The sequence below is a fragment of the Danio rerio genome, chromosome 16, assembly GCF_049306965.1.
Source record: "Danio rerio strain Tuebingen ecotype United States chromosome 16, GRCz12tu, whole genome shotgun sequence".
Classification (NCBI taxonomy): domain Eukaryota; kingdom Metazoa; phylum Chordata; class Actinopteri; order Cypriniformes; family Danionidae; genus Danio; species Danio rerio.
This window is the reverse complement of record NC_133191.1, coordinates 43,654,399-43,675,784: the sequence shown is the minus strand read 5'-3', so window position 1 is coordinate 43,675,784 and position 21,386 is coordinate 43,654,399. Positions and strand designations below refer to the sequence as shown.

At 36.6% G+C, this 21,386-nt stretch overlaps 1 protein-coding gene across 1 annotated transcript; it reads left to right on the top strand.

The window, feature by feature from the left end:
* The first annotated feature begins 1,318 nt into the window (after positions 1 to 1,318).
* gpd1l (glycerol-3-phosphate dehydrogenase 1 like) lies at positions 1,319 to 20,290 on the top strand. The gene is given in 8 exon segments (NM_001005934.2): positions 1,319 to 1,473; positions 4,350 to 4,527; positions 7,881 to 8,021; positions 12,872 to 13,010; positions 15,180 to 15,292; positions 18,137 to 18,373; positions 18,518 to 18,624; positions 18,877 to 20,290. Coding segments are annotated over 8 exon segments (1,056 nt in total). The 5' UTR covers positions 1,319 to 1,429; the 3' UTR covers positions 18,974 to 20,290.
* The last annotated feature ends 1,096 nt before the right edge of the window (positions 20,291 to 21,386 follow it).

Here is a 21,386-nt window from a genome sequence, read left to right as displayed (position 1 = left end):
CCAGTTCGATCCCAGCTCAGAGCAGGTTGGGTGGTGTAGGAGCAGCGGGGTTACTTATAATTTTACATTCCTTTTCTACATCGATGGATAAGTGACCACACGACATTGCTGACAAAGACCACATGTTTGTGTGCATGGAAATGTACTATCCTCCCTACCTGTGAAATGTTATCTAATATGTCCTGAAACACACCCCCTCTCCATAGAGGTAACTTGGTTTTATATTCACACATTTGTTCAGTGACAACTCCCTATATTGTTTACCACCGCACTTTAAATATTCGGTCTGAAATAACCTGCAAGTGTGACTTGAAAACAACATTAATACTGGTTATTTTACAGTGCACAATGTTGTACTTTAATAGTCATAGGCTGCTAATATGATTTCACTATTTAGAGTTTGCAAATAATACTTTTGTGAAATGATTATTAAGGGGAATGTCCGAATGTGCAAATATAAAATCAACTTTACCTCTATCCCCTCTCCTGCTTTCACTTCTCATTCTAAAAGAGGGAGCAATTTGTTTGTAAATTAATCCCTGTTATGAGCGACTTATTCACTAAATGAATTAGCCGACAATAATTTACGTTTCTGGCACATGTCTTGATGTCACATTTCATGCACATTGTTTGCTTATTTTATTCAACAAAACTAGCTTAAGCCTATAATTTAGTGCAAGTTGGTGCTACTTTGCCTCATGCAGGTGAATGCAGTAAATGACTGTATTATCATTAATAACGTTACTTGTTTAGTAGGCCTACTAAAGTTCATAACATAAAAAAATAATAAAAAAAATGTTACCTATGAAATGTTATGCCTTTGTGCTTTGTTTTCTTTGCTCGTTACTACACCCGTACACAGCGTTAAAGTTACTTACTACTTTTACTTTACTTCACCTGTACACAGCTAAAGTCTTTAGCCTTGACTAGTGCAGTTGAATGCGGTTGTCCTGGGAGCACTGTATAAATGTGGCGGCACTATTGAACCATGCCCAGAGTCTGTATGCAATATCTAGTGTATATATTTGTAAGCCTAAAATAGTGCTAAAAAGCCTCTAAATCCTAAATTTAAATCTCACAATTAAACAGAAAATTAATAACTGCAAAAAAGGTTTACTTTTTGGGAAAAAGAACCAGCCCTTTCACTAGGCTGGCTACGGGATTGATTTATAAACCGAATCAAATGATTCGCCAGGTCTTTTAGCAGCGCAACCGCGTTTTAGACATCAAAAAGAAAAGAAAAAAATGTGGAAACTAGAGTGTAAAAACTACATCTCCCAGAATCCCCGGCTGTCGTCGATGACGCAGTCAAAAGTGGACCAACACGTTCCCTCCTACTGAAAAATAACTGCTCGACTTTGTTGTATTATTACCTGTATTGTTTACTTAAAACATTTATCAACTAACTTAGTTGTTTGCAAACGTGGTTATGGCTGCTCCGCTGAAAGTATGCATTGTCGGTTCCGGTAACTGGTGAGTATGAACGACTAATGATTACATATATGGTCAAAATGTGATTGGTAATGAGATTAATATACAGAACATATGGCGTGGACCAACTGTTATAGCTCAGAGTCAAACAGTACTTGCTTAAGGTACAGCACAAGTTTAATTCCCTGTACAAAACGGCAGTTGCAGCGAGATGATGTTAGGGAGAGATGATCCATATGTTAGGAATTATTACTAATGTTACTACTCTGGGCAAAATTAAGTGATTAATAATGACTCACAATGACTCCATTGATATTGGCATTTTTGGTCAGTGTCAGCAAAGAAGACTGAGAAAAAATGCATTTGTCGTTTAACCTTTAAATTATTTGCTTAAAACATTACAGTGATAAACAACAGAAGATTGATAAAGATTGGATGAGAGTAAAGGCTTTTTCTTGAAACCATTTCAAGCTGTTTGTGGTGATCTAGCCGTTGTCGGGTTGAATGTTTTCTTTTTTTGTCCCAAAGCCCAGCTAACTTCTGAAATACTCTATTCATGAATGATTATTTGAGATTTTTTTTTTTGGCCACTTGAACTGTCCTCCTAGACCAAACTCTGTCTTAGCGGGCCAGTGTCCTGCAAAGTTTAGTTCCAACCCCAATCAAACACGCCTGGGCTAGCTAATCAAGCTCTTTATAGAACATAGGTCTCATACTCAATTACTGGAGGGCCGCAGCTATGTGCAGTTTTGCTCCAACCCAAACCAAACACGGCTGATTCAACTAATCAAGGTGTTTAAGACTACTAGAGACTATTAAGTAAGTGTGAGTTGGAGGTGGTTGAAGCTAAAGTATGCAAAGCTACGGCCCTCCAGGTATTGAGACCACTGTTCTAAAAACATCTAAGGTTTGTTGAGGACAACGGTCTCCTGACATTTTTTCCTACCCATCAGATTATGCTACCAACACTGTATTTGAATGGTTCTGAGGTTGTAGTTCAGTATTAGGTTGGTTAAGGCGATAATATCACACTTCTCCACATTAAAATTTACACTGGTAGCAAAATCTGATGAGTAGCATATTGCGTCATCAAAATGTGCTACTTACTTTTTGAATGGGAGGTAGGACAACATGACAAGGTAGGAAAAATCAATATAACACGTAGATAAGAATCTCATATCCTTATTACAACAATATATATCATGATATAGTAAATTCAATTAATTAATACTTTTATATATTGACCACAATGCAAGGCCTTGTCATTTTTTACTTTTTAAAGTATATACTCAGACATTGACCCATTAAAATGTGATCATATTTCGCACTTTATTTAGAACTTCAGGACAAAAATTTAATTACAGAATTGCATAATGCATAATAAAGCTGCAATTTTTATTAATTGTTTGTTCATTATTAGATACAAAACTCTTTGTAATGCCTTAAGTGTGTGTGACATTTATTTCTAAACATTTTCAGCAAATTTTAACAAAAACAATTGTGATTTTGATAACCGTGATCATTTTGGTCACTATAATCCTAATATGCATTATTAAAACTGATAAAGCTGCGCTAAAAAAATGATTTCTGCAAAATTGATGCAAACAATTTACATGTGTTGAATTTTACGGGGACCCGCAAGAGACATGATGGTGGGTGAAAAATTGGGTGGAAGGGAAAATAATGGATGGGACAAAAACAGTAATAGAAAAATATTTATATTTTTAATTTTTTGCATTCCCTAGCAAAAATGTTCACTGATTCAGAGGTTGCATATCCCTTCCTATGCACGGTATATTCTGATTCAGTGAATGCATGTATAAGCACTGACTGACGGACACGCTCCGTATGATAAACTGATCACAGGCCAGCTTATGTACACACCATTTAAAGTGACACCTCTGTTATCAAACAAGTTAAGAGCAGCACATGAATCTCTCGTTTTGTTTTGTTTGATAACAGAGGTGTCACCTTAAGAATGCACAGATCTATAATGAAAGCATTCCATTACTTTAGTAACTGTTTGTGCTCATTTAAGAGAAAGTTAGTTGTGTTTAAAAGAAAGCATGCAGGACAGACACGTTTACATATTATTAATTGTATTTGTCTGTTTAAAAACCTACGTGGCGTGTACAGAAGCTGATCTGGGATTAGTTTATCATATGGAGCGCGTCCGTCAGTCAGTGCTTATACATGCATTCACTGATTCAGAGGTTGTATAGCAAGGGCGACGATTGATGAACAGCTTATGAATGGAAAGTGAACGCAGACATTTTTATATTAATTTCAAAGTGTTTTCAAGATTAAAAATATGGGAGAAATATGGGAAATTACTTAATGATAGGATGATAGCAGGATAGAATACAGGTAAAATACGGGAGCATCCTGGCAGAAACGGGAGGGAACAGGAAGTGTTTGTGGAACATCTTTTTCTCCTACCTAGTTTTTTTTCTTCCACCCATTTTCCCCACCATCATGTCCCTTCCGGGTCTCCTTAGATTTTAAACAAACAAACAAACAAATTCAATTTAGTAATGTTCAACCTATTTTTTTGTTTAATTTAACCCAAAAGAACTTGTTTACAACCAATTACCTTTAAATGTTTTTGTAAATCATAGAAATCAGCTTTGCATAATTTTTTTTAGTGTGTGTTATGTTTGCATTAGTTTTGTTTTTAACGTAAGCAATCTGTTGTTGTTAATTGTATGAGTCTTTGCTCATATCTTCCAAGAGTCCCAGTGTTAGTGAAGAGCACTGTAACGGCACTGGTTCGAAGTTCTGCATAACGCTCATTTGACTGCAGCTGGCAGAGCAGCTTCTCTGGGTTGTAAACCCTGCTGGAAATCTTTTGGTGAACTGCTGTTTAACAACAGTCTGGCATTTTGATTAAAGATACTGTTGTGTTTTCTTCTGCCAAGGGGCTCTGCGATTGCGAGAATTATTGGCAGCAATGCACAGAAACTCCAGTGCTTTGCCACCACAGTCAAGATGTGGGTGTATGAAGAAATGGTCAATGGCAAAAAGCTCTCCGAGATCATCAACACAGAGCATGAGAACGTCAAGTACCTGCCAGGATACAAACTCCCAGAGAATGTGGTAAGACAAAGAAAGTCTGATTTTAAAGAAATACTATATATAAATATGGAAAATAGTGTGTACGTAAAAGTTTGTTCATTCATTTTCTTGTCAGCTTAGTCCCTTTATTAATCAGGCGTCGCCACAGTGGAATGAACCGCCAACTTATCCAACAAGTTTTTATGCAGCGGATGCCCTTCCAGCCACAACCCATCTCTGGGAAACATCCACACACACATTCACACACACTCGTACACTATGGACAATTTAGCCTACCCAATTCACCTGTACCGCATGTCTTTGGACTGTGGGGGAAACCGAAGCACCCGGAGGAAACCCACGCGAAGGCAGGGAGAACATGCAAACTCCACACAGAAACGCCAACTGAGCCGAGGTTCGAACCAGCGACCTTCTTGCTGAGTCGACAGCACTACCTACTGCGCCACTGCCTCGCCATATATGTATATGTAAAGATAAAATATGTTAATATATACACTACTAGTTAAAAGTAGCGCTGTGCAATTTATAGTTTCAGCATTGATATCACAATGTATGTATCTGCAATCTGAGTTTCTATTGGTTTCCGTTTTTTTTTAAAGATGAATCGACATTTCTCGCCTTAGCCTTACTTTTCCACGCACCTATTTTAATGCTCATTTACTATATGCGCATAAAAAACGATTGATAAAGACATCATGATGCACATAACGTTTGAAAATAAGCATAAAAAACACACGCATAACTGAATAAGACAAACTTTTATTCGATAGAAAAGATGCGCCTAAACTAAAATGGACACACTTTTACTGAAATTCCAGTATGTGCATTAAAAAAAGGTTTGTTTTAAGTGATCATTTGATGATGAAAATGTGTGTGAATGGACAGACCAGCTGGCTGAGCACACTGTAACACATCTTAAATGTTGTTTTGGTCATTCCAAATTCAGCCTTAACCGTTTCAGTATTAATATTATTATAATATTAATGACCTCCAGAGCGTCTGGAGCGTGTCAAGAGCGTCTGTTCTCAGCGTCTCATGGCTTAAAACGCCACCACGCGTATATTGTGTGTCAGCATTGTCCTCTGAGGCGCAAGTACATTTATTAAATGAAGATTTGACGCAGCTTCTCCTGCCGCAGTAAATTCTATTTTTACTGTTGATATTTAGTGCCCTTTTAATCAGGAAGTGACAATTTTGTTCTCTTTGATTCATTGGATGGAAACGCTGCTTTATTTGCATGTCTTTTATGCGTTATTCCAGTTTTGCACGTAAATTTAATTAACGTATTTGGAAGGAAACATAACGATTGCCTACATTTCAGTCACACAAAGAACAAAGTCACGTACGAGAATGGCTTGTCCGTTGCATGAGCAGATTAAGTTCAGCTGGAGAAAGAAATGCTGATCTCTTTTTTCAGATGTTACCAGGGTCACTCGTAATATCTGTGATCCATTGATAATGCCTTTTTATAGTTGCAGTGTGCGCGCTTAACTCTGAGCGCTCTACTTAAAGTTGATTGACCCAACTCAGATCAGCTATTCTGAAACTGAAAACTAAGAGTTTTTAATCCCTCAGTAAATCAACTCAGAGTTCAAGTTTAAACTCTGAGTTAGTTGAACCTTCCTTACTCAAACAGGCCCCTGGAGCTATTGCTGAAAACACACATGATTTGTGGAGCAATTTAAAAGTTTGTACCATAGTTACTAAAAAGTTTGTGATTTGCATGTGTTTTAAGGTCTGTGACTGTGTGAGCATTTCACACCAGTTTAAAGCATTCAGGCACATGAAATGGTAATCTTACTTTGTTACTTGTAGAAAGATGATTAGTGTGTATGTATATATACATTTAAGACTATGCAGTGTTATTTTAGATTTGATCATTAAAGCCACATAGCAGAGTTTATTTCATTTGTAATTATATTGCTGTTCTGTTTTTATCAACGCTTTTGGTTAGTTAAAAAAACTGTATGCAGATCCATCCTCCTACAATATCTAAAATTATGAATTTTTTCTATATGCACTACCTGACAAAAGTATTGTCGTTGATCCCAGTTGTAAGAGCAACAAATAATTACTTGACTTTAAGTAGATAATCTGGAAAAGTGGCAGAAGGGAGAGTTTTTTTTCCGGTCAATCATCTGCTGAACTGCATCCCAATCATCACAAATACTGCAGAAGACCTAATGGAACCCGCATGACCCAAGATTCTCATAGGAATCATGGTTTGGGGTTGCATTCAGTATGGAGGCATGCAAGAGATCTGCAAATTGCAACATCAACAGCCTGAGGTATCAAGACATTTGTGATGCCTTTGAGGGTGCTTTCACACCTGTGAATCGATTCAGTTGTTCCGAAACAGAGATTACAAATGTAACATTGTTGCTCTTTGCTCTTGGAGCGGTTCGCTTTCACACTGCAAAGTTTCTAATCGGACCAAAAGAGCTAAAACAAGTCACGTGCGAGTAAACTGTCCTCTCATTGGTCAGAGTGTTTATTTTGCAGTGTCCCGCTAAGCTGTCAGGAGAGGTGGTGGTTTGGTGGTGATAGACAGGGTGCGACGTGTCTGAGGAGAGACGCGGTGGGGAGGGGTGAGAAGGGTGCGCGACGATGCCTATTTGAGGACCGGGAGGGAGACGCGAGATTACCGGGAGATCATCACTCGTTTGCGGGCATCCGGAGACTCCCAAAACTTCCCGCCCTACTCGTAATTCTCTCTTCATATAGCCGTAAGCCTATTACATTTCCATAAAACACTGTGATATAACCGCGCTTGGATCGGATCGCTTTCTCACTGCAATCGAACCGCTCCAGGGTTCGTTTCAATCGAGCCGAGACCACCTCATTCAAGCGATCTCTTCAGCAGGATAGCGCACCTCATACTTCAGCTTCCACATCAAAGTTCCTGAAAGTAAAACAGGTCAAGGTGCTCCTGGAATGGCCAGCCTAATCACCAGACTTGAACATTATTGAGCATGTCTGTGGTATGATGAAGGAGGAGGCATTGAGGATGAATCCAGAGCATCATAATGAACTCTAGGAGTCCTGCAAGAACGTTTTCTTTGCCATTCATGACTTTTTTAATTTTATTAAAGTTATTTTTGTCATTGCAGAGATGTATGGATGCAGTCGTCCAAGCTCATGGGAGTCAAACACGATATTAACTCTTTTTCCACTGCACCATGACTTTATATTCTTACTGTACATTATTTCAGTTAAGTGACAAGACTTTTGTCTAAGCAAAGTCAGACCTTACTGTCCTAATTAAATACTTAAAAATCAAGACATGATCATATTTTATTTTGGAAAAATAAGCGTAATCTAGTCTAGTCTTCTTGAAGGTATTCTGTTTATTTAGATCTGTGTTTGTTCTGTAGGTTGCAGTGCCACAGCTTCGGGACGCCGCAGACGGTGCAGATCTTTTGGTTTTTGTGGTTCCTCACCAGTTCATCCGGAAACTGTGCGATGAGATGATGGGCTGTGTTTCAGAGAGGGCTCGTGGAATTACTCTAATCAAAGTAAGATTGTCTTGGATTGTACAGAACAGAAACTGAAGTGCACATTTGAAGTCTACTTAAAACCTGAGCTAAAAAATGTATAGTTTTCAGTCACATGACCTGTGCAGAGTCCTGGGGTTTGTTCTTTGTAACTCGCTCAAATGATCTTAAGATGATTAGGCAGATGCTGGATGTTTTAATCTTCATATCTGATCTCTGGCTAATTTGGTTCTTTAAACAAGTTCACGAATCAGATTAAAATGTCTGGATGAACTGATCTGAGATCGCTGTGTGTGTTGTGAAGGACAAATCTATTAATCCTCGAAATCATGATTAGCAATGTAACGATTGGCTAATGGCACAGCAACGTAATGACATCATCTGATTAATATTCAATTATCCATGTGAGCAAAATTACATCAAATTAGAAGTAAACAGTTTGTTAAATATGACACGCAATAACCTTCCACATTTGTTGTGGGCCGCAGGCTTTACATGCGTCAAGAGTATTCATCCTGTATTTCAGTGCATATCAATGTATTTAGTTCTACATTTAGAGAAGATTTTCTTTATTATAGTAGCCTAGGCCTACTCATTTTTTAATCAGTGTAAGGAATAACTGTATAAATTAATTTTGCATCAAAAAAGCATTTTGATATCGGTAAAGGTATCAATCACCGGCATATTAGTGTTCAAAACACGCGCATGACTGCTTAAATTATTATCCTTTTTTTTTTTTTAAAGTCGAATATAGTGCTGTACGCGTTTGCATCTAAAAAAGTTCATATCAATACATTTTCACTTTGATACACCAGGTGGCAATCTTTTACTTTTATTTCAGCGTGCGGATTGCATAAATTTTATTAATATTTATTTTTTTACTTTATATATATATATATATATATATATATATATATATATATATATATATATATATATATATATATATATATATATATATTATATATATTTATATGAAATGGACCTGCTCCTATGCAGGTTTGATCTAGCAGACCTGTTACTATGACAACAAGTCTCAGATGAGTTTTGGAGAACGAAACGATCCTGGATCGTGTCAAATCGCCAACATCCAAATCCAGCTAACTGAGTAATCATTGTACAAAGAATGGACCCCTGGTAGATAAAAAAGGGCCGTAATGACAGCTATACTGGGATTTCCATAGAAATGCAGCACAAACCGGTCATATTTCATCTATTTCAAGAATTACAGAATATTTGGATCACATATCAACAGAACAGAACCGAGATATGATCACAAACTGTAAAATGTGGGCACCTGCATTTAAAGCCGTCATGTTCCTGTCAGAGCTCAAATTCTTACATCTAGCTTTATCTTTTGGATATCTCTCAGCGATTTTAATCATTAGTGACAGCATTATAACAGGTAGATGTTTGCTTTTATATTAGGTGGCAGTGTTGGGCAGTAGCGTCGCTACAAGTAGTGAAGCTACTAGCTTAACTACATTTCTTAGTAGCGTGGCTATAGCGCCACTACTTTTTAAATCAAATAGCTTTTCAGTAGCAAAGCTATTTTATTAGTCAAGTACCGCAGTTTCGTCCACACAAGTTACAGTTACCAATTGTGGATCAATAAGTGACGGCACCGACATTCACTGAGCTGTGAGGCTGGTGTCTAGCCGATGGAAGTAAATCCATATGATAGGGAGAAGGATGATTTCTTCTTCTTTTTGTTTTACGGTGTTCAACAACAAACTTTTTGGTGCGTTACTGCCACCTCTAGTGAAACTTGCTTGATGGAAAGATCACTGAGGTAGAGTAGTTATTTCTGAAGCAGGATTTCTTGTGACCATACCTCGAGAAGTACATGTGTTAAGATGCAATAACTTAATTTCTGATGCTGTGCTCAAAAAAATAAAAATATTGTATATAACATATAACTTGTATACAGTATATATAACACTATAATGCTTATTACTGTGTGTGTGTGTATATATATATATATATATATATATATATATATATATATATATATATATATATATATATATATATATATATATATATATATTATCAAAGATATTTCCCTTTACTATAAATGACTATAGTATTTTAAATGTGTAACATCAGGTTTTATTGATTTTTTTTGTTTTTGTTTTAGCTGTTATATACTATTGTGTGTTTCTGTTTAGTAAAGCATATTATTTACAGTAAATAACTGAACTGAACTATTATGCCTCATGTTTCATTGACAGTTTTATTGATCACTAAAATATGATTGACTTGGATTTAAGTTGCTTCGATTTAAAAATAAAAATTGTAAAAAATAGCTTAGATGTAGCTAAGCTACTTCTCAATTTGCCATGTAGCTTTTACCTTAGCTTGCTACATATCCCAGGGGGTAGCTTTAGTGTCGTTAAGCTACATTTTAAGAAGAGTTGCTAATAGCTTAGCTCACTACTTTTGTCAAGTAACTTGCCCAACACTGGGTGTCGGTTTCTTTTACTTAGATTAATATTTGCTGGTAGGGAAAATCTATTCATTCACTTCTGCTACTTATATTTATACTTTGCATTTTATGTTATACTTTAATTGCACTTGACATGCCAATTAGATTAGAAACTGTATAAAAAGCATACAAATGTAAGGACAGTTATAGGATTATGGATTGTTATGGGTTATTGATGCAACCATTTGGCAAAAATCCATAGATTTCTCCTTTCTAGTTGCTTTTTTCATCAAGGAATTCTGTTGAAGCACTGCTCAAATATGTACCCATTTTGTTTAGTAACTCTAAACCTTATTGCACAACAATTAATAATTTTGGGGGTAAAAAAAGAAATAAAAAAATGAAAAAGAAATTACTCAGCCTGTGACTTGGTAATGTTTTGCCTGCCAGGGGGGGAATTCTCCTAATGGTGTGACGGCTCGTGAAAACTATCAATAGATGATTTTCAAATGTTAAAAATATTGAAGACTACAGATATAAGGACAGTTTGAGCTCGTTTTCAATATTATAATCCTCTGAATGCACATACTAGGCTGTGAGACGAGTCACATCTCACATACTTCTGTGAACATGTTTGTAAAATAAAACGTGTCGTTGTCATGTCATTTTCATCCGCTTATCCGGGGCCTGATTGCTGAGGCAGCAGTCTTAGGAGAGAACTCCAGACTTCCCTCTCCACGGACACTTCCTCCAGCTCCTCCGGGGGGAACCCCGAGGCGTTCACCGGCCAGCCGAGAGACATAGTCCGTCCAGTGTTTCTTGGGTCTTTCCCAGGCCTTCTCTCGGTGGGACATGCCTGAAACACCTCCCTAGGTAGGCGTCCTGGAGGCATGCGAAACAAATGCCCGAGCCACCTCAGCTGACTTCTCTCGATGTGGAGGAGCAGCGTCTCTACTCTGAGCTCCTCCTGGGTGACAGGAGCTCCTCACCCTGTCTATAAGGGTGCACCCTGTCACCCTGCGAAGGATACTCATTTCGGCCTCTTTTATCCGAGATCTTGACCTAAAGCTCATGATCATAGGTGAGAGTAGGAACGTAGATTGACTGGTAAATCGAGAGCTTTGTCTTTCGGCTCAGCTCCTTCACCACAACGGACCGATATATCGACCACATTACCGCTGCCGCTGTGCCACTGCACCGATCCGCCTGTTAATCTCACGCTCCATCCTTCCCTCACTCAACAAAATCCCAAGATACTTGAATTCCTTCACCTGGGGTAAGGAATTTCCTCCAACCTGGATATGTCAAACCACCTTTTTCCAGTTTTCTCAGACTTGGAGGTGCTGATTCTCATCCCAGCCCATCTCATCCCATCATCATCTGCGAATACCCAAGATGAAATCCTGTGGTCCCCGAACCGGATCACCTTCAGCCCAAGGCTGCACTTTGAAATTAAGAACAGAATTGGTGACAAAGGGCAGCCCTGCCAGAGTCCAACATGCACTGGAAACAAGTCTGACTTATTGCCGGCAATGCAAACCAAACTCCTACACTGTTCATACACGGACGAGGCAGCCCTTAACAAAGCGCCTCTGACCCCATACTGGTGAGGAGGATCCGGACGATGGTTAAACCTAGGATCCAGGAGAAACAATGTGGTTTTCAGCTGGGCCGTGGCGCACTGTGAAATAAAATAATAAAAAAATTAAGCACTTAAATGATGAACCAATAAAATGAAAACAGTAATAATGAATACCAGAAAGCAGTATATATTAATATCTATTGATACCAAGTGAAACAATTGCCTAAATAACTAAAAATGGTTATTTTTAATAGTTAAGGGTTAAAAAAAAACTTTGTTACTGTATATCTGGCTACTTTTGATTTAACATCCAAGTTTTGGAACATCCTCTTGCATTTGAACAGGACGTTCAGGACTGAGAGGTCTTATACTTGATGTCTTTTTAAAAGCTGAGCACAGTGCACCATATGTGGAGTGACTCATGGGTAAAAAAGGGCCCTCTGGCCTGCTGGCAAACTCTTTGTGTGCAATTTATCTCCTAGTGCCAGTTTGTCTCCTCCGTTACTGACTGTACAACACAGCACTTCTTCTCCGTAGATATATCTCATCAAATTATATGCGTCTTCTCCATTCCACTATTAAAAAAGCAGAGTCTTGTTTTGATTTCTCACTGTGTTCTGTGTTTTATTAAAAGATGTGCTTTGCCTGATTTTCGCCGTTTCTTTTATGCTTATTCCACCTGCTTTATTATTTTTGTTCTGCTTTGGTGTTTCTCCTTATTTTGTGAGTCATTAGGCAAAGATGGTCCTCCAAACAGCTGTGCTCCAGAGTTATATCTGCTGAAGGGGGAAATGATGTGATGCTACATTAAAAAGAGCATGGGGTTTTGATGGACTGCTCCTTTTTTCTTTTGTTATGCAGGGCATCGATGAAGGACCAGAAGGACTGAAGCTCATCTCGGACATCATTCGGGAGAAAATGGGCATCGATGTCAGTGTCCTGATGGGGGCCAATATTGCAAACGAAGTAGCAGCTGAAAAGTTCTGTGAAAGCACCATTGGTGAGTGTTAAAGAAAGTTTAGTGTTTTTAACAACTCCCCTAGAGTTAAAGCATTGAGTTTTACCATTTTTGAAAAACTCAGCCAATCTCCAGGTCTGGCGGGAGCACATTTAACTTAGCTTAGCATAGATCATTGAATCGGATTACACCATTAGCTTTCGCTCAAAAAAAAAACAAAACTTACAAATCAAACTCAAAAAGAGTCTGTTCAAGTATTTAACCTGTCTGACTCATAATTATTTAAAGGCATCTTTATATAAAGAAATCTACTTTTAAAGGAACACTAGGCTAATTTTACAACTGCCCTAGAGGTAAACAGTTGAGTTTTAAACATTTTTTTAAATCCATTCAGCTGAACTTTGGGTCTAGCGGAAGCACTTGTAGCTTAGCTTAGCATAGATCATTGAATTGGATTAGACTATTAGCATCTGGCTCAAAAAAAGTTTAATACCTTAAAAATCAACCTCAAACAAAAAAAGAATGTTTAAGTATTACGTAACCCATCTGATTAATGAATAGTTAAAAGGCATCTTCACTCCCCCCCATAGCATAGGTTGTAGAATCAGATAAGACCATTAACATCTGGCCCAAACATGTATATGAAAGCTTTGATAATTTTCCTATTTAAAAAGCTTGAATCTTCTGTAGTTGCATCATGTACTAAGACTAGGTTTAGTATCATAACTAAAAACGTGTATGGAGAAAAAAAAAAAAAGAGTACTTTATTATAATTTATTGTTTACGATGCAAATCCAATTAGAATTGATAAATAAAGCAAGTCTCTCCTAATTATACATCTACAAAAAGACAGGAAATACCACTTTACAAACTGTATCATAATTAAATAATTAAATCATCAAAACATTTCCATATCAGTCAAAAATATTACTAAAATTAAAAACTAAAATAATAAAATAAAATAAATTTAAACAAGTAAATAAATAGACTCAGTGATGAGCTAAAAATCTGTGGATTTCTGCGCATGCAGATTTTGTGTGGACCTAACAAAGGGTTGTTGCTAGATCGGATATGGTTGGGGCCGGAATTTAACGAGAATTATTTATGTTTTTTATTAAATTTCCTATTTATTGTATTTTATTAACGTCTACCCCCACCCCAACCCTAAACCCAACCGTCACAGTAACGTAAAAACAGTAGTTGTACCAAGTATTATTTGTTATTTTTAAAAAATAAAATAAAAATAAAATATATTTATGTAATTAAATTACCCAATAAATTGTATTTTATTTTTAAAGATTTATTTTTGGCCTTTTTACCTTTATTATTAGATAGGTCAGTATAGAGACAGGAAGCGAATTGGCAGAGAGAGAGAGAGAGGGGGTAGGGTAGGGAAATGTCGTCAAGCCGGGATTCGAACTCGCGATGCCCTGACGTGCTATTGCACCATATGTCGGCACGCTAACCACTAGGCTATTGCGCCGACAATGAATTGTATTTTAAACACCTAACCCTAAACGTCACACTACTGTAAAAATATTCTTCATTGCTGTATAGTGTCATAAAAAAAGCTGCTATATTAATGTGCATATCGCACTTCCGTCCGGCCGCGTATCCGATTTAGACTTTACCCTAATAAAGACCAACAAAAAAGAAAAGCTGCCCTAAACTTACACCACCAATTAGAATGTAATATCTAGAATCTATTATAATATCATAGCTTCTGCTGCAGCCATGGTACAGCAGCAAAGATCCTTGATTATTATGACGAATGATTATAATTTTTGTTTTTCAGTTAGTTTGTTTGTCTGTAGCTGCTGTTGCTTTGTTTTAGTTTTTCAATCATTTAGGTTTTTTATTTTTATTAAGTTAAGTGATTTTTGACCAGGAGTATTAGCCGTAGTTTTAGGTTTTATTCACTAAAATAATCTTGTTTCTCACACAGCAAAAAAATTGATGTTTAATGTTTAAGCTTCTTTGAGCAATTGAACACAAATTAGCATTGAATATCAGTATTAACATTAATAAAATCTATTCATCTATAAAGTGGTTTTGTCTCTTCAGAAACACAGACACATAACAGAGACAAATCCTCACATTTCATAAAAAATATCTTCATTTATATTCAGAAGATGAATAAAAGTCATGAGATGACCACAATAAAAATGATAACCACGGGCAATCTCAGCAAATGTTTTCTTCGATCTGCAGGCAGCAAAGTGTTAGAGAACGGCCTCTTGTTCAAAGATCTCCTGCAGACGCCTAACTTCAGGATCACTGTGGTGGATGATGCTGACACAGTGGAGCTCTGTGGAGCCCTCAAGGTAAATATCAGTCTTGTCTTGCTGCTCATCCCAGGGGAAATTTCTTGATTCAGGCACCTGAGATGCAGGGCTTCGAGGGCACGACTCAGACCTCTGTGTAAAGAACAGCTTGTGCTGGTGAATTTACAATTAGGTGCTGCTAGGCTGATGTTTTTCTCCTAAATATGTTGTAAAAAGCATTGTAATATTGGCAAGCTTTGACAAATAGTATTGGTTACTAGAATAAGATTTGCTATCATTCACTCAACCTTTATGTAGACTTTCTGTGAGACATAAAAACCAAAACTGCTTGGTTACCAAATTGATTAAAAATACATATTAATAAATTTTATATATTTATAAAAATCTAGTTTTTGTAAATTAACTCTTTATTTTATTAACTCTTTTACTCTATATGTGTATATATGTTTGTATTTGTAATTTTTTTATCATTACAAAAATTTATTGCAATTGATTGTATTGCAATCTAGCAAAGCTAACGTCCTTGATTTTTGAAGGAATATATAAGATTGAAGTATTGGAGTATTGGCAACTAAAAAATAAGTATTTACCTTTACAGGAATAAATGACGCATTAATATAGAAAACATTAGATACATATATCTAATATATATCATTAATATAGAAAACATTACAGTAATAATGTACTACTGTGTTGACTGTGTTTTAACTCAAGTAAAGCATACAACATCTTACCAAAATTTGTACCAAACATAAAACTCTTACTTGCATCTTACTAACTTCTACTACTAAAACAAAGGTCCCCAAGCTTTTTGGTCAACACTTAACACTTTTACCATCGGGTGGGGGGTGTTGGGAATATGTAGATTGCTAGGTGACCACTGTTTTTTCAGAGAACTTGCACGCAGAAAAGATATGATATGTGAATGGGCCCAAAGGCCGCCATCATTTGTGATCGCCAGTTGATCTTCTTGCGCAGACATGCTAGATTCACCTGATTTGTTGACAAATGAGTTGCGGATCTATTCCTTGTCAGCTTGTGGGTCCTTTACTGGGGTTTTTCCCCTTTGCAAAGAAACTTTCCAAAGACGCCTTTTTCTTACTCATTTTGCTAGCTTGTGGGTTACATTTTGGCGCTGAAGTGACCAAGGTGTATCCGCGAGAATATGGTAATTTTTCAAAATAAAAGATTAAAAACAGAAATAATTAATGATTTCTTGTGTGGCCCGGTACCAGTTGATCCACAGACCAGTACCGGTCCCTGCCCCGGGAGTTGAGGACCACTGTACTATAATGCTAAAGAGCTAGATTTGTCTTTTATGAGAGCTGTTCCGATACAGATACTAGTATCTGAAATACTCACCGATACTGCAAACATTGGTATTGGTAAGCATTTGAAACCAAAAACCAACCTGATATCATCTCTTTTAAACGAGACATGCACCCGTTAGCTTTGCTTAATACTGCAAACACGGAGTCAGCTCTTCTTCCCTGCTCAGAGAGTGTAATAAACAGTATGAAAACATTAAGGTATGAAATTCACAATTTAAGTAAAAAAAAATCATGCAAAACAAAATATACAAAAGCATAGAGAAGGATATCCCCATATGGTGATAAATACATCTCCAAAACCTGACATGTGGACAAATCTAAACTTGTTTTAATTGAAACAAATATAAATATGCATATAATAAATAATTCTGCTAATAATAACATTGTACAAATTCAAATTGTCATGAATAAACTGAAAAGCCTCCCCAACATGAAGAAATGGAGGTAGTGTTTTTTATATTTATGTAGAAAATAATTTTTGCAATATTTTAATCCTTTTTTTTTATTTGTAAAGATGTGTATTAAGCAATGTGTAGGAATTTGAACCTACATAGGCACATAACTAACATACTCTGCGCTGGACTTTAGACCAGCTTTCAATGGTGTCATCAGTTCCCTAAACTCACCGCTGTTTATGGAGTGTAACCACAGGTACAGGGACACGGGAGCGTTTCAAAGTCATGTCGATTTGTCTAAGCTAACATATGAGCCATTCGCGGATTTAAAACACTGCAGTGTCTGTATCTGTGGTTACACTTAGTAAACAGCTGCGAGTTCGGTGCACTGATGACCTTTAAGGCCGATCAAAGTAATTTCTGTTAAACACAATGAAAAATTAGCTGTGTTTTAGAACATGCGTGTTTAGGAACAGGGTTAAAATGTTAGTGGGAAATGGATGTTTTTAAAATATCAGTATCGATTGGTACAGTATTGGTATCAGAATTGAATTACAGTGTTGAAATTTCTTGAATGACATCAATCAATTCCATGCGTAATACTTTGGCATTGAAGAAAACCTCTCCTGACTCTCATTGAACACACTTTTTATTTTTAAAAAAAGTTTCCTAGTTTTACATTTCAAAGAGGTTATTTCTGTATAGTTCATATTCATTTGCTTATTCATGCACTGAGTTTTATGCATTTATGCTATAAAACTATTTAGATTTTTTTTTATTTAATTTTTTTTTCAGTTCAGTCTTTGATTTGTAGCTAAACTTGTTTCAATATGTTGAATAACTGATAATAAATGACAGATAATAAAAATATTCTAGTTCACTGCATGTATTAGCTCATGTTTTATAAAGGTATCATTTTGAAACACACCGTAAATGAATTCTGTCAGTTTATACAGGACTAGTAGTATACACACGACTGTTTCTACAGATACACACTCGGTTATCGGCTCAGTGCTCTGTATTGCCAATACACTCAGCTCAGGTACCAGAGTCTGTATCGAAAAGTGAAAAATTGCTTAAAATCAATAGCAAATCATATTCATGGGAACAATGTACCATTCTGACATGCTTTTCTTCCTCATTTCTCCCTGGTTCAGAACATTGTAGCAGTGGGCGCAGGTTTCTGTGATGGTCTGCAGTGCGGAGACAACACCAAAGCGGCCGTTATTCGCCTGGGTTTGATGGAGATGATCGCTTTCGCCAAACTTTTCAGCAAAGACGACTCCGTGTCCTCTGCCACCTTCCTGGAGAGCTGCGGCGTGGCAGACCTCATCACCACCTGCTATGGAGGACGAAACCGACGCGTCGCAGAGGCTTTTGCCAAGACCGGGAAGGTAAAAAAGAAAAACCCATCCATTTCTGCATCTCCCTTCCTGTCTGACGACATGCAATGTGGAGTTTATGGATTGAAGGATGGCGCTGAATATTTGCCATATGATACGATCAATACAGACATGTTTTTTTGTTTTTTTTTGCAGAGCATTGAGGAACTGGAGAAGGAGATGTTAAATGGACAAAAGCTTCAGGGACCGTTGACTTCTGCTGAGGTCTACCATATCCTCAAACAGAAGGGCCTGGTGGAGAAGTAAGTTTTTTGGTTATACATTTAAAATTATTCTGTATATACAGTTGATGTCAAAATTATTTGCTCTCCAGTTTCTTTTTTAAATATTTCCAAAATGATGTTTATCAGAGGGCTTCCAGAACATTTCAGACTGCAGTGACATTTCAGCCCGGAGCGTTCTGTGGGTTAAAGAACTCTCTCTGGCGCACAGTGTTCTTTGTCTAGATACATTTGCAAAAACTGGTGAAATCTAAAATGTGCATTATTCTCCAGGTTCCCCCTGTTCACGGCTGTTTATCAGATCTGTTTTGAGGACAAACCAGTACGAGACATGATCACCTGTCTGCAGAGCCATCCAGAGCACTTGTGAGAAAAAAAACCTCAGTGTCCTCCTGTTAGGTGGTCCTACCTCTAATACTTCTCATTTTTACATTGATATACTCATGAATTGTTATACTTTAAAGGGATAGTTCACCCAAAATTGAGTTTAAGTAATTTTTCCCCACTCAGTAGAACATTAAAGTTGAACATCTACTGTTAGTGAGTCCAAAAAAACCTATGCAGGGAAAACAAAGTAATACCCATGGTTCTGGACGATACAATAAGGTCTTACTAAGCAAAATGATTGGTTTCTGCAAGACATTAGCATTATTACATTTGAATCCAAATAGATATTTTGAAAAATGTTGAAGTTTGAACAGACGATGGTCACCATTGACTGCAAAAGTGTTGAAAAAAATACTATGAAAGTTAATTGTGACCATCGTCTGGAAGTGGAAGTCAATAGTGACCAGTCGATTTAGAAGTAAACTTCTCATTTAATCTATCATAACGAGCCGCAGGTATTAATTTACTTTTACCTGTGTATGTTCTTTGACTCTCAAAGTGACAATGGAATTGACTTGCGTTTTATGAATCACCTTGATTTCAGCTGAAACCAGCTTGAATGTTCCACTAAAAATAAAAAAAGATGTGAAGGTGAATAAATTGGCAGAGAATTTTCCATTTTGGATGAACTATCCCTTTAAGCTTTTCTTTTCGTCCAAGGTCTAGGTCTACACTAATGGTTAGGCTTGAACTCAGGGGTTTGTTTCCAACCCAACAGCTTTTGTTATTATTACATGACATTTTTTTAATAGGGGATCACGTGTTATTCCATTTAAGCCGTTATGCAGCTTTTAACTGTTTTCTCTCTGTCTGACTGCCCTCTTGTGGATGATCCACAATTAAACCTCACTGACAGACGAGATCAAATGGCTCTTTTTTAAATGACCATTGAGATCTAACTATAAAGACTCGCACTCCATGTCCACATCAAGAGCAAAACGACACGACCAGAATGCCTCAATTATATTTGACCATCTTGTAGAACCAGCATTATACAACTTTCCTTAAGAAAACCTGAGAGTTTTTAATACTTAGTTTGACCCAAGGGCACAATTTAGTTATAAAACGAAGTAAACTATTTATATTTTCCATTTTAACGACTGTGTTGATGAATGCTAAACTGCCACTTAATGCGTATTAACACATTAGATTAAAGGAACTCATTTTACAACTCCTCCAGAGTTAAAACAGTTGAGTTTTAACATTTATAATTCAGCCAATCTCCGGGTCTGGCTTTTAGCTTAGCTTAGCATAAAGCATTGAATTAGATTAGACCATTAGCATCTCATGAAAAAAAAAAGAGCTTTAATAATATCCCTTTGTTTATTATGCCAAAAGGGGAGAAGACCAAACCCAGAGTTTGCCTGAAAGTGTTAAAAAATGGTAAAAACCAACTGTTTAGCTCTAGGGGAGATATTAAATTAGCCTATTTTCGAAAAAATAGTGCAGTGAACCTTTTAGTTAGAGTAGATTTCTATAATTGTGAAGATGCCTTTTAACTATTCATTAGTCTGGAGCATTTCTTAGACCGGCTAAATAACACTTGAACATACTTTTTTTTTGGTTTGAGGTCGATTTATGAGGTGTTAAATGACAATCTATCCTAAAAATGGCCTCAAATCAATCATCTCAACCCATTTCAAAACATAAGTGCTTTCAAGACTTTTCAAGGAAACATGAGAACTTGTTACAGAATAACAATGTTATAGTTTTTATCGTGTTATGTTTAAAATAATACAGTGTCGCATATCTAGGCTTTACCAAAGCATTTCAGTCTTATTGGAAACCCCCCAATCTATTTAGTATCCTGTTAAACTGATTACATAACACAATAACCTACAAATTATTATTTTTACTACTCACATTTCTAATATTAGTATTAAAAATTCTTGCATAATCTGTAGTTGTACTGTGAAGAACGAAGTAACGATTTACTAAGTTTTGTATTTTCAAATGAGAGACTGTTTTATGGGAAAAGTTAGTGTTTGGATCCATAATGGCCTTTTTTAGCACTTTATTGTGCTTGTAGATCTATTAGATCCATAGCTAACACATAAAGACTAGCTCTTAGCATGTATCTGTTACAGTGTGTGTTTATATAAGAGTTTGAATCATACTGCAAGTATTAAACTGTGCATACTGTATGTTGTACTGTGTGTAACACTCCGGTGGATGAACTATTTAAACATGTTCCATGTTTTTTTTTTGGCAACCCGTCCTGTATGTCATCAAAGCTGAACAATATTTCAAATGCTGCTTTAAGAAGAAACTAATAAAATGATATAGTGCAAAAATGTTTTAGTAATTATTTATGTTGGTTAAAACAGGATGTAAAATTTTACATGGAAGTTTTAGGATGTCACTTGCTCTATATTTTCTCTTTTGTAACCATTATC